Source organism: Sinocyclocheilus rhinocerous, unplaced genomic scaffold, assembly GCF_001515625.1.
Source record: "Sinocyclocheilus rhinocerous isolate Xijiao unplaced genomic scaffold, SAMN03320098_v1.1 scaffold377, whole genome shotgun sequence".
In the NCBI taxonomy this organism is placed as follows: domain Eukaryota; kingdom Metazoa; phylum Chordata; class Actinopteri; order Cypriniformes; family Cyprinidae; genus Sinocyclocheilus; species Sinocyclocheilus rhinocerous.
The window spans coordinates 656862-669271 of record NW_015633195.1 but is presented as its reverse complement, the minus strand read 5'-3'; the positions used below and the strand labels follow the sequence as shown (position 1 = coordinate 669271).

At 35.5% G+C, this 12410-nt stretch overlaps 1 protein-coding gene across 1 annotated transcript in view; it reads left to right on the top strand.

The window, feature by feature from the left end:
* The first annotated feature begins 855 nt into the window (after nucleotides 1–855).
* LOC107743883 (cAMP-specific 3',5'-cyclic phosphodiesterase 4D-like) overlaps nucleotides 856–12410 on the top strand; it is a 28826-nt gene continuing 17271 nt past the window's right edge. The window contains exon 1 of the mRNA XM_016557335.1: nucleotides 856–993. Coding sequence (XP_016412821.1) covers nucleotides 866–993 — 128 coding nt within the window. The 5' untranslated portion in view covers nucleotides 856–865. The remainder of the gene's footprint in view (nucleotides 994–12410) is intronic.

The following is a 12410-nucleotide window of genomic DNA, read 5'->3' as shown; positions in this document are numbered from 1 at the left end:
CGCTACCACAGAACTTTGTGTCACAAAGTTGTCACATTTAATATAGTATTTAATCTAACATTTGCTTAAGTAGTTTGAATAAGTTTCTACTTGATTGTTACTTGAAAATGACTAATTTTGCCATATCACAATTGCCTCCATATCATCCCTGGGGCCTTTTGCCTAAATCATTAAAAAACTCATATCAGAAACACTTTTTTATATATATATATTTCAATATTGATTATTAAATGTTTATGGTGTTTATGGCACTGTAACAAAGTACTCTGGTGAATTTCATAACAGCTTGTTAATTTAAATGATTCATTTAATTTAATTTGAATAATTACACATTTTAGACTTTAGCCCTGTCACATTTGAATACTTTTGAGTGCAAGAAAAAACTTTAGCTTGAAATATCAATAAGTATTCAAATATGTTTTGAATTTTGTTACATTTTTAGATGCTTAGTCTGAACATATATGAACAGTTGTGACTTGTGAAACAAGCACCTTCTAGTATCTCAATTGAAATTCAGTTAATCCTGTCCCGAACCACACTTGTCAGAACTATTACTGCATGCTTGGAGGATAAAGCTCCTGATTTTGGCTTTTCACATAGAACTGTTCTTACAAGTTTACAAAACTATAATGTTTTTTTTTTTTTTTAAAGCTGATTACTATGATTACTGTCTAGTGACATAGTTTCATGTACAGTTTACCAGCACAGAAGCTTGTGTTACCGACATGGCAGTTGGATGCGAGAAGGCCAGACAGGTGTTATTGGATTATGGGATGAGGTCAGAGTAGTGACGTGGACATTTTCCTCACACAAAGCTGAAGCTCTTAGTTGGGGTCAGTCAAGCTGTTAGTTTCCTAAGGACACCATGGCTAGTGAATCTCCTGGCGGTTCTCCTCTTTCTCTCTTTCTTAGCACTTTCACTCGGAACGGCTGCCAGCTTGATATAAACTCACTGAAAGGCAAGAAAAGGAACCGCTGGTTCAAGTCACGCAGGTACATAAAAACTTGCACATTAATCAGATATATGGTTTACAGCATACCTTTTTAATCTGCATTTGTTAGACATTTTTCAAAAATATATAATTATCTTACCTAGATGTTTGATCATGCAGTGCATTCTTGTTTTTACAATGGGGCAATTGCTGCACAATAGCTTACGCACAGCACAAGCCTGATTTCATGAGCTGTATGTGAGGCGGCCTTATGTGTGTGTGCCCTTTGAGTGTTCATGAGCGCACCGTCTCTAGGAGAGTGCTGAATGGTTTAAACACTGGCCAGACTTAAAAATAAATGCAAATTATAAACTTTAGTGACGATGCGACATTGCTTTGATTGTGCAAGTGACAATTCGTGTTGTGTCAACTGTGCAGTGTGCAGCTTGCTTATAGTGTAGACGCGATGTGGTGATTTGAAGCCATTTGCACATTTTGAGAGGAAGAGAGAGAGAGAGCGAGGTGATTCACTCACACTGTTTGTGAAATTACGTCTCACAGAAAGTTTCCATATTACCTTGAAAGTCATTTAATAAAGAAATATGAATTGTACCTCACCTTATTATAATTATTTTACCCATGCCGGACAGAGATTGAGATCGGTTTATGAAATCGGCCTTTATTGAGACCCCCGATCAAACTTCCCAAGCGATTATCGTAGCCAATCAGTCGGAGCACCCCTAATTTTGGGGATTTTTAAAATGTATTTATTTATTTGCAGTGGTCATCTGATTTCATAACTGTCTTAAGGATTCTTCAAGCTAAATTTCTAGTGCATATTATTGTAATTTCTCTTGGGTAAACAAGTAAACATGATAAAACCGCACTGGGACACATTATATAATTGAACCTTGGCTTAAGTTGCATAAATGACAAGTGGGCATGTTGATATCGGGTTTAGTTGTCACGTGTTTTATAAGTTGTAATGTTTGTAAAACAGTCTGTTTATTACGATTTCTGCTGGCTGAAGCAAAAAAAAAAGAAAAAGAAAAAAAATAATAGCATGCTATTTCTGAATGTTACCTTTTCCAATTTCCATTTTTCATCTTTCTATGAAAATATTCTTTGTTGCTGATATGGCTATAAAAAATATTTTTATATTATCTTACTCTTGTATATTACCAATTTTTATTTACAGTTAATTGATTATTGGTATCTTTTTCATTTATATTTTTTAATTTATATTAGGGCTGTCAAAAAAAATTCGAATTTCGAATATTCATCGAATTTAAAATAAAAATCCACATTTTAGGTGTGCGTCAGGCAGCCTTATCAGTGAAGCACGAAATGCGACGACCATGTAAGTGTCATTGCATTTTAATGTTTTTGTTAGTCTATCCAGTTGAACCCACTAGATGCGGCGCTGCTACGTTGTTCATTCAAAATATTGCGCGAAAAAAGAATATCAATGCTGAGATGATGTTGTTTACGTCAAAACCGAAACCAAACCGTTCACACAGAACGCATATTTATCGCATTTTCTAGAGGGACATCTATCACCGTTGCACTCACGTCTCGCACAAGAGAGAGCCATGGAAAATTAATATAAGTTCAACTTTTTAAAGAGCCAAAAGCTTTTTTCCCCCCTAACTGAAATTATGCCTTTTAAATTCGAATATAATTCGAATATTGATAATATTTAAGTACAAAATTCTAATTTAGTTTTTCAGCCATTTTGACAGCCCTAATTTATATATAGATTGCAGATTAATATATTTATATCTTGCAAATAGTCTTTGTTGCTGATTTGGAAATAAAAAAGATTATTGTTTAAAAAAAAGTAACAGAAAAGCTTTCAATCCATTTTAAATTTGGAATACATCCTTTTTTTCCCTTTCAAAAAATGCAAGGTTAAATCACTGTCAATAGCAGGTTCTCATTACCCGATACAGTGTTGGTTAATTCCACAGCACTTGAAATGAACACTTAATTGTTTACATTCTGTTTTTATTCTCTGTAATTGACTTTGTTAGGCGATGTTCATGATTTGATCTAGTACTATCTGCTTTAATCTCTTGTGAACAACAGGGGGCAATGATGCGCACAAACTTAGATCAGCTGTTGATAGCCTGTGATATTTATTTTGCTGTTTCTATACATAGTGAGACAAACACACAATCACCATGAAAGTCTCTTTTTCTGTTTGTTGTCATTTAGAACTAATTTCTCCTAAGCCAATTACTTTATCATCAGACATCTGTAAACTTTCACTGAAGATAAAATCAAGCTTGTTGTCTAAATGTTTATTGAAACCATCGAGTGAGCAGAGCTGCAAGCGATACTCCCTGCTTCGCTGTCATTGGTTGACACATATCATGCGTCACTGGAACACCTCTTAAGGCTCATGCGTTAATGTGTGAACCGTTAGTCGCAGCGTGAGACTAGCTGCCGCAAACTATACAAGCACAGCCACATGTGTTCAGTTTTCTTTGTTGAAGAGTTCTCTAATTGAAAAGTGGTACATGACATTGAGTACTAGTCTTTTTTTTTACTTTTCAGTGATGTTTGAAGAGCCCTCATTGTCTGTTTTGGGCATTAAATGACTCTTATATTATTACATGCTGGTCATTGCACAGTATGTGAAAGTGCTTTAAATAAGTCCATTGTGAATGACTCGTGTAGATGAAGTGGTTTTGAATTTCCAGGCTACACAGGATATGCAATTTCACACTAAATCTTTTGACTCAGCATGAATTCATACTACTGGACAACTCCTTCCAACCACTTTTAGGGAGTATAAACATCCGTTGGGATCACTTACCTTTCATTTTTCCCTGTTATTTGAAACCTCACGAGTTGAGGTGTTAAGTTGCCCCCACCATTCAGTCATATCAAACATGAGGATCGCCCTACCCCCGACTACGTCATGACTACACGAGTCCAAGCAGTGAGCCCTGCAGCCAGCCAGGAAGGGAGGGAGGAATGTACACAGGGTGGGAGTTTCAGGACAGATAGCGAGTGGGGGAGAGGCAGATTGTCTTGCATTATAGCAGCCGATTGCTGAGTGGCAGAAACACTGGAACGCCTGTCTGGTCAGTTTGAGAGTCCCGGGACACGAGGGGCTTCTGTCAGTCGGACAAACAGAGGCAGGGCCATCTTGACCGAGTTATGTTCATGCTCGGAGACACACGTGAGGACTGAAAACAAACACACACTGCTGGGATTTACTGTAGCCGCTAGCAGAGGGAAATCCACATCCAGAATGAGCATTATCATGAAGCCCCGGTCTCGTTCCACCAGTTCACTTAAGAACACAGACGGGTAAAGGAGAACTTTTGACTGTCTCCTTCTGCCTCCCTTAACCCATTACCCTGTGCTTGCTGTTTCCTTCTCCCTCATACATCAATCGTTTGGCTTTCCATATCTCTTTTTAACGTCTTGTGCAACTCTCTGCTTCCTCTTAAGTTTTAAACCCTTTTGTTTTTTCCACTTACCTTCCACAAATTGAGTTTCACTCTGCCTAAAGAATTTCTTTTATGTACATTCTCTTCCACTAGTATTCTTCCTCTGGGCTTTTCATTTACTCTCTGTCTCTCACTGACTTGTTAAAGTGTAACTGTGAGATAGATTTAAGCATTCTTTGATGCATTTATGTTGCCTGCTTGTCAAATAAGGGTAGAGATGATTTTGGTCTCAAGTCAATTTTACGTCATCAAATTTTAATATGTTGATTAAGATGTTTTTCATTTTAACAAAATAATTTGTATTGTGACATTTAGTACCCATATAAGTGTGACGTCTGGGACCAGGACTGTAATTTATATGCAAATGTCAAAAGCTAAAAGGGTCTTCTTAAACCATAAAACCCCAAAAATCATGCATGATCCTACGCAGACGCTACATTTTCATACATATAAAAATATAAGAATATACTTTATACAATGTTTACATAATCAAATATTATAATACATATCAAAACACTTTATATATATTTTATACAAGTTATATATAAATGGTTTGAATTAATTAAATCAGAGAAAATGCATTGATGCATTGACTTTTCACCTGAATATTCTAATGAAATATTATAATTATATTATATATTATAATTAAAATGTATTTAATTAAAACATTTTTATTTAATTATTTGAATTGTAAGAGCTGTAAATAATTTAAAATCTAATTGTTTTTATGCAGTTACCACCTATTGTAGATGCAAAAAAGAATATCTCTTTGGATTTGAGACTTTAGTCTTTACAACTTTACAGATCTTCTTTATGCACCAAGAGCTTGTAACACTCCAAAGAGAAAGGAAAAAATGAAATCGCATCATATGACCCCTTTAAAGATGAAAAACATACATTTTGTAAAATGAACATGATTATGAAATTTTCTCATTTTACTCTTTATAATTGAACTGAAAAAAATAAAATATCATGTTGACCAATACTATATCCAAAACGTTTGTGCAGTCACCTTAAAAAATAGTAAAATGGCAAAGAGGCAGACTGATATTTCCACATGAGAAGGCTGCTGCTGGATTGCAGCATATTTGCAAGCAGTGCCAGAGGGCAGATACCTCACCCTTGTTTCTCTTGTCCCATCTTGTTCTCCTTTTGTATTTGCTTATTTTAGAAGCAAGTGATGATTGTTTGTGGAGAACTGATTTTGGTACAACAGCTTTGAGTCTGTATAAATGCACTGTGTGCATGAAGAATAATTTGAGCAGTCATCCGTCACTGCGAACTCTGAGATATTGCATATTGATGATTCACAGGATTCACCCCCCCTTTGTTCAGGGAATGCTCCATTTCATCCCCATGAATAATGGCTCTCAGCTAAGCAAACACGGCCTTGCTTTAAGAATGTTTAAGTGTATGTGTGTGTGTGTATGAAAAAAGATTAAGAAGTCAGGATGGAAGAAATCTCACTGACATCTTATTGATGTCATCAGTGTAGAGGATGATGTGTGTGTCAGTATGTGTTTCCTTCACCTCATATATTGACCCTATTGTCTGCGGTTCCTGTTTGTTTTGCTTTATTTTAATGCATGACAGTGACTCAATGCATGTCATACACACCAGTTATTAAGTGACAGTTGCCACCTCATATCCTGTCATTAATACTATTGTCATTTGGGTTACTCTAATCAAATATAAACATCATTTGAATTAAAATACTGTGCGGTTATATTAGGCATGCAAATCAAACCAGTGAAATTGGCTTTTCATTAGTGATCTCAATAGACGTTTCTAATTTCCAGTTTGTGGTTGCATTTAAGAGAGGTCTTACATCTTCCAGCTCATGGAGTGTTTAAATCTGTGTATATTTGTGTCTATATAAAAGAGAGGATTTGTTATGTCTTGTATGACACCTAATCTGTTGGAATAGATGGCCCATTTCCTCTCCTGTCGTTCAAGCTTTGACATCATTGCCACATTATAGCAGCTTGTTAGACAAACACATCATGAGTCTTCCAATTACAATGGCTTTTATGTGGCAAAGTGCAATATTTGCATTGCGTGGAAGTGTGTGTTAAGGTGAGCGTATGTGTTTCTGTTGTCAGCAGCAGTCGCTATATATGGCTGTCTCTTTTCTGTTAATTTCATTCTGTACATTAAGATTTAGGTTATTAATAGAGGTGACAACCACTTTTTACGACCAAATTAAAGGTGCAATAGGTGATTGTCTTCAGAAACATTTTTTTGTTATGCTGGTTGAAAGTCTCTTCACATCCCGATAGCAATCATTAAGTTAAGTTGTCTAAATGTATTTATATGTATTTATATATTCTGTGGAAGGCGTAGGACCAAGAAATGTTCGTCCAATCAAAAAGCTCGGTCCGAGCATTTTGATTGGCTTTCCTACCTGCCTGTCAACATGTGTATTTGCAAACATCAACAACCTGACCTTCCTTCCTGGTATTGTACCGGTGCCGGTTAATAACACATGATGTATTGTAGTAATGTTGTCTCTGGTTGTCTGGTCTGTGTGTGCGTTCATGCGCTCAGGGGGCGTGGCTTTGGACGGCGATTGCAGGGAGGGTTGGACGTTCGTTCAGTGCTATCAGGCTAAAGTTAGCATTTTCCAAGATCTCCTACTGCACCTTTAACTCAAATAATTGAGGTACACTGTAAAAAAAATCAGAAATTGAAAGAACTTGAAAACTTGAGGCACCTGATTCAGGATTTTTTGAGTTTACTCAACTTATGGAAAAATTGTATCAGCTTAATTAAAGTTGGTCTGTGCTTTCATCAAACATAATATGTTCAATGAACTTGAAATTAAAACTGTTTTTACTTGGTGTATCCACATGCAATCCACTTGCATTTTAGGTTAATGTAAGTATTGACATAATGATGTAGAACTTTCTTCATTTGTTTTAACTTGTGTGTTGATTTGTTGAGCAAACTTAAAAGGTTATAAAGAGTTACTTCTATATACCAAAGCAAGATTTATATGTGCTATAATGAACGCTACTTTAATAGATAAAATGAAAATGCCATCGAAATTTTTCTGAAGACAGTCGGTTCCCTTCAGAGATTCATTCATATAAAACACCTGCGCCGTGTTTCGATTTTGTAACGTTAAGTGCTCATGTTTATTCAACGAAGTCAAACGCCACAAATAAATCAATGTATGGAAAACAGTGGTAATGTATATCGAAATATCGGAAATGTGTTTAAAAATCATATCACCGTTATTGAAAAAAATTATATCGCGATACATATTGATATTGAATTATTGTTCAGCCCTATTGGAAGGTAAACCTTCTTCCCATTGACAACTTTATGGCAGAGGGCAGCAGATTTTCCTCAAGAATTTGATGGTATTTTGCCCCATCCATTTTTTCTTCTATCCTGACAAGTGCTCCAGTCCCTGCTGCAGAGAAACACCCCCCATAACAGGATATTACCACCTCCATGCTTTACTGTAGGAATGCTGTTATTTGGATGGTGAGCTGTATTGGATTTATCGTTTGGTGTTGAGGCCAAATAATTCAATTTTAGTCTCATCTGCCTCAGAATCTTCAAGGTGCTTTCAGGCAAAGCTCAGTCGTGACTGCATGTGGCCTTTCTTGAGGAGTGGCTTGTTTTCTTGCACCCCTCCCATACAAGCCACATTTGTGGAGAATTTGTGATATTGTTGTCACATGCACACAATGACCACTATTTGTCATACATTCCTGCAACTGCTTCAGAGTTGCCGTAGGCCTCTTGGTAGCCTCTTTGACCAGTTTCCTTCTGGCTCTTTCATCCAGTTTGGAGCGACGTCCCGATCAGGGACAGTCTGTGTTGTACCAAATACCTTCCACTTCTTAATAATAGACTTCACTGTGCTTCTAGTCATTGATAAAGCCTTTGAAATTGTTTTGTATCCATCTCCAGTGCCTTGCCACTCATAGCTGATTGTTTGCTTCAGTTGCACTACCAAGGACTGAAATGCTCCAGGAAAGCTCTTTTCATGCTGAGCTAATCAAAATGACCACAGTTGAAAGTCAAATGGCTTTGTGTGCCATTGAGAAGGTGATTAGGTACACCTGATTGAGTTTACAAGTCATTTTTGGGAGGGGGTGATCCTTTTTTTTTTCTGACATGTTGGTGTTATATCTTTCACTTGGATGTTATTAGTTGCACTGAGTAAATACAGCTGGATAAAACAAAAACGGTGTCTGTCTTCATTTCAGGCTGCAAAGCAACAAAATATGATTATTTTAAATTATTTTATCTTTTCTATATCCACCGTAAGTTCTTGTTGTTTAATATTGAAGTTGCTCAAAATAAATGGCCAGAAATTATTTGAATTCATATTTTTATATAATGTCAACTTTTTCTACATTCAATAGTTCAGAGAATTTTAATTTCAGAACTCAACTAAACAATTAATAAGTCACTCCCAAAACTTTGCTGCTTTGACTAACTGATTGTCTTTCCCATATTTTCTTTGCTTATTTCAGAGCATGGTCATTTTAGCAACAGTTATTTTTATGCTTTTGACAGAGCTTGATTTGATTCATGAATTATTCCTGCCTGCTATTTTTATCTGCACATCTCTTTTATTTGTCTATTTTGAGCATATTCCTGTTCTGTCTCATGATTGACAAAAATACCGGCAGTGTTTTGGGAACAACCTCATGTGATCACCAGAAGAAAACATACTGTCTTTTACATTCTCTTTGCATGTGGTCTCAAACCATAGGGTTCCACTTTTTGAATGTCTCAGGATCAGACTACATATTTCCTGTGCTTTTTTGTTCCTCTCTTATGCTCTAATGGATCACATGCTAGGAGGGCAGGCAGTCACTTACCAGTTCATTATCCATCAACTTTTAACATTAGGGATAATTTATTTTTATTTTTTCAGTTTTGGAATCACAAATATGTACTTAGGTTTAGTTTCTGTTTTTCCCAGTTAAGTTTATTTTTATTTCAGTTAACAGAAATGTTTTGCATCTGGTTTACATTTCACAAGACATTTGTGAGCAAGTCATTTCTGTTGTCATTTTCTTTTTTTTTAATAAATATTAGTGCTCAAAGTATAATTTAAGTTCCTTTGAGAACTCCGTGAACTCTGAGCATTGTTAGTGTTGACTGCCATTATAATCGGAAAAGATTGGTTTAGTACCAAAAACAGTTAGTTGGGGAACAGCCAGTCTCAATTAAAGTGGCTTAAACTACACAGGGTATCCACAACAACAGAGCTAGCCAGTTGGACATCTGATGCCATAGATAGCGTAGAAGTGATTGCAGCTACTGTAATTATCCCTTGGATTTTTATTGGACGCTCATATGTAATCCTTCCGCTAAAGTACCATTAAATGGATTGGCATGTTGTCCATAGTCGTTCTTGTAGTTCGTGGAAGAATAACACCCCATATTGTGATTGTTTTAGGTAAGGGGTCTCCAAACTCAGTCCTGGAGGGCCGGTGTCCTGCAGAGTTTAGCTCCAACCCTAATTAAATACACCTGAACCAGCTAATTAAGGCCTTACTAGGCATACTAGAAACTTCCAGGCAGGTGTGTTGAGGCAAGTATGAGCTAAACTCTGCAGGACACTGGAGTTTGGAGCCCCTTGTTTTAGGTGATTTTATAGTGAACCACTTTGGTTTTTATATATCTTGACTTTAAGTTGACGTTAAAAAATGTTGTTCTAAATCATTCTGCTTTTGATCCTCTTTACAACTTCAGTGTCTAGAAAGAAAGAGAACTCTTGTTGTAAGCAACCAAAATCCATACACCCCTTTAACTATAAAACAGTGACCCCAAAAAGTCAAGCCTAGTCCCATCTGCAAACTAATTCCCAAAAGTGAACCGTACTGAGCCGTACCGTGCCGTACCATGCAGTGGAAAAGCGCCATTAGAGATTTTCTCAGAACTAGCTTTAACTTCTAACTTTTCTGTGCTATTTTTACTATTTATTTTTAACAAACTTGGCTACTTTGGGGTGATATATGAAGTCACTTCACACAGGTGCAGAGAAGTGTAACCACAGATGTAGTTCAGCACATGAACTATGGACATGCTCCTTTCAAATACTTTTTAGGTCCTCTGTAGATGTTTTATGATAAAAGTTAAATGGTGTACAGCAAATTCTCTAGAAGTTCAGACAAGTAAGTTAGAAGTAATTTCCACTTACATGCTTTGATAATATCTGTGGTGTCTGGAGAGATTCCACCCAGCCCACTCCATTATGCTTTAATATAACTGGAAGTGATTATGATTATCTAGAAATGACTGTTTAATGTATCATGTGTGTTACATCACAGAGCGCTGTTTGACGTCCAAAGAGCTTAGAGTTTCTGTCCAATTCCAGCAAAAAGGAAATTAGTGATTAAACTCAGACTCCTACTAACCTCTTAGGTATACTGAACTGTGTTTTTTGAAACAATTTGTCAATTATAAGTGCAACAGAAATATTTCTCATAAGATTAATGAGGTAGAGGAGGTTTTTATCTGACACTGATTTAAAGCTGCTTGAAATGTGTTGTGTTACTTTATATAACCAGTATCTTTGCTTTTCACTGTTCCACGGTTTTCTGTGTTTGTGTAATGTGTGAATTAATTATGACGTGTTTGTATATCAGGACCAAAAACACTTCCAAGGTAATTACTCAAAAGTACACACAGCGCTGTGTTTTTGAACCTATAAGATGTGTCGGTGTGTGTGCACTTGTGTGTGTTTGGATGTTAAGTGTAGTTTAAGCAGGCAGTGATCTTTGTACAGGGAACCTATGGAGACCTTCACATACTGCTTATTTGATAGAGGGAAATCAGGGGAGTGAAATTAGAGCACTAGCAAAGTGAAGACGAGGAGGAAGGAGAGAGGATAGGAGTGGTGTATTTTCCTCTCTGTAACTGAAGACACATTAGACAAAGCAAACTGCTCACAACACTGCTGTTTGTTGATGGGCTGGTCTTATCCTGAAGGGGTCTTATTATGAGGAATCAGGATTTAAAAAAGTTTAATGTCAGATTCTGCCATCAGACAACAATATTCAAAAAATAAATCAGATATAGATATAAAAGAAAAATAACTGAACATATAGCACTGGTCAAAAGTTTGTGGTCGGTTCGATTGTTGTTTTTTTTTAAGAAAATTGTTAATTTATTCAGTAAGGACATTAAAGTCATCAAAAGTGACAGTAAAGACATTTATAACATTACAAAAGATTTCTATTTCAAATAAATGCTGTTCTTTTGAACTTTCTATTCATCAAAGAAATAATAACAAAAATATTAAGCGGCACAACTTTTTTCAATATTGATAATAAGAAATGTTTCTTGAGCAGCAAATCAGCACATTAGAATGATTTCTGAAGTGTGACACGGAAGACGAAACCGAAAGACAAAAATAACATTTTAAAATATATTAAAATGTAAAACATTTAATTTGAATGTTAGTATATTTCACAATATTACTGTTTTTACAACCCTGAGGGTAAGAGAATATTTTCAAAAATGTAAAAAAAAAAACTTTTAAACAGTAGTGTACATGTTTTTTGAGACATGGGACAGAACAGCTACAGAAGTGAAAAATAAATAAAATTTATGTAAAAAGAAATTATTTTGGATTAATTTTTTTCACATGTTCAGAGATATGGATTTATCCTTTGGTGCAAAAATATTAGAATTACAATATAAATATTATTTATGTATTATTATTTTTGTTAGGTTTTATGTTATATACATATTTTAATATGTAAAATATTTTGTGGTCTGAGTTTTAGGCCGAGTGAGTGATAATATCAATGAAATAAAATAAAAAAAGATTATGTAAATATAAATTTTAATTAAATTTACATTTATTTATTTTAATTTATAAAGGTTCTAGTGATCTGTGATTAATTTCAAAAAGTGAAAATGTTGCTGTGAAAATCACTGGACATGTTTTGTCCCATCTCTCTAGAATCATGAAGGCGTTTTCATTTTCAAGTGAAAAAAATGTGTGTTGACTTATTTATGGTTATTATAGGAGCCC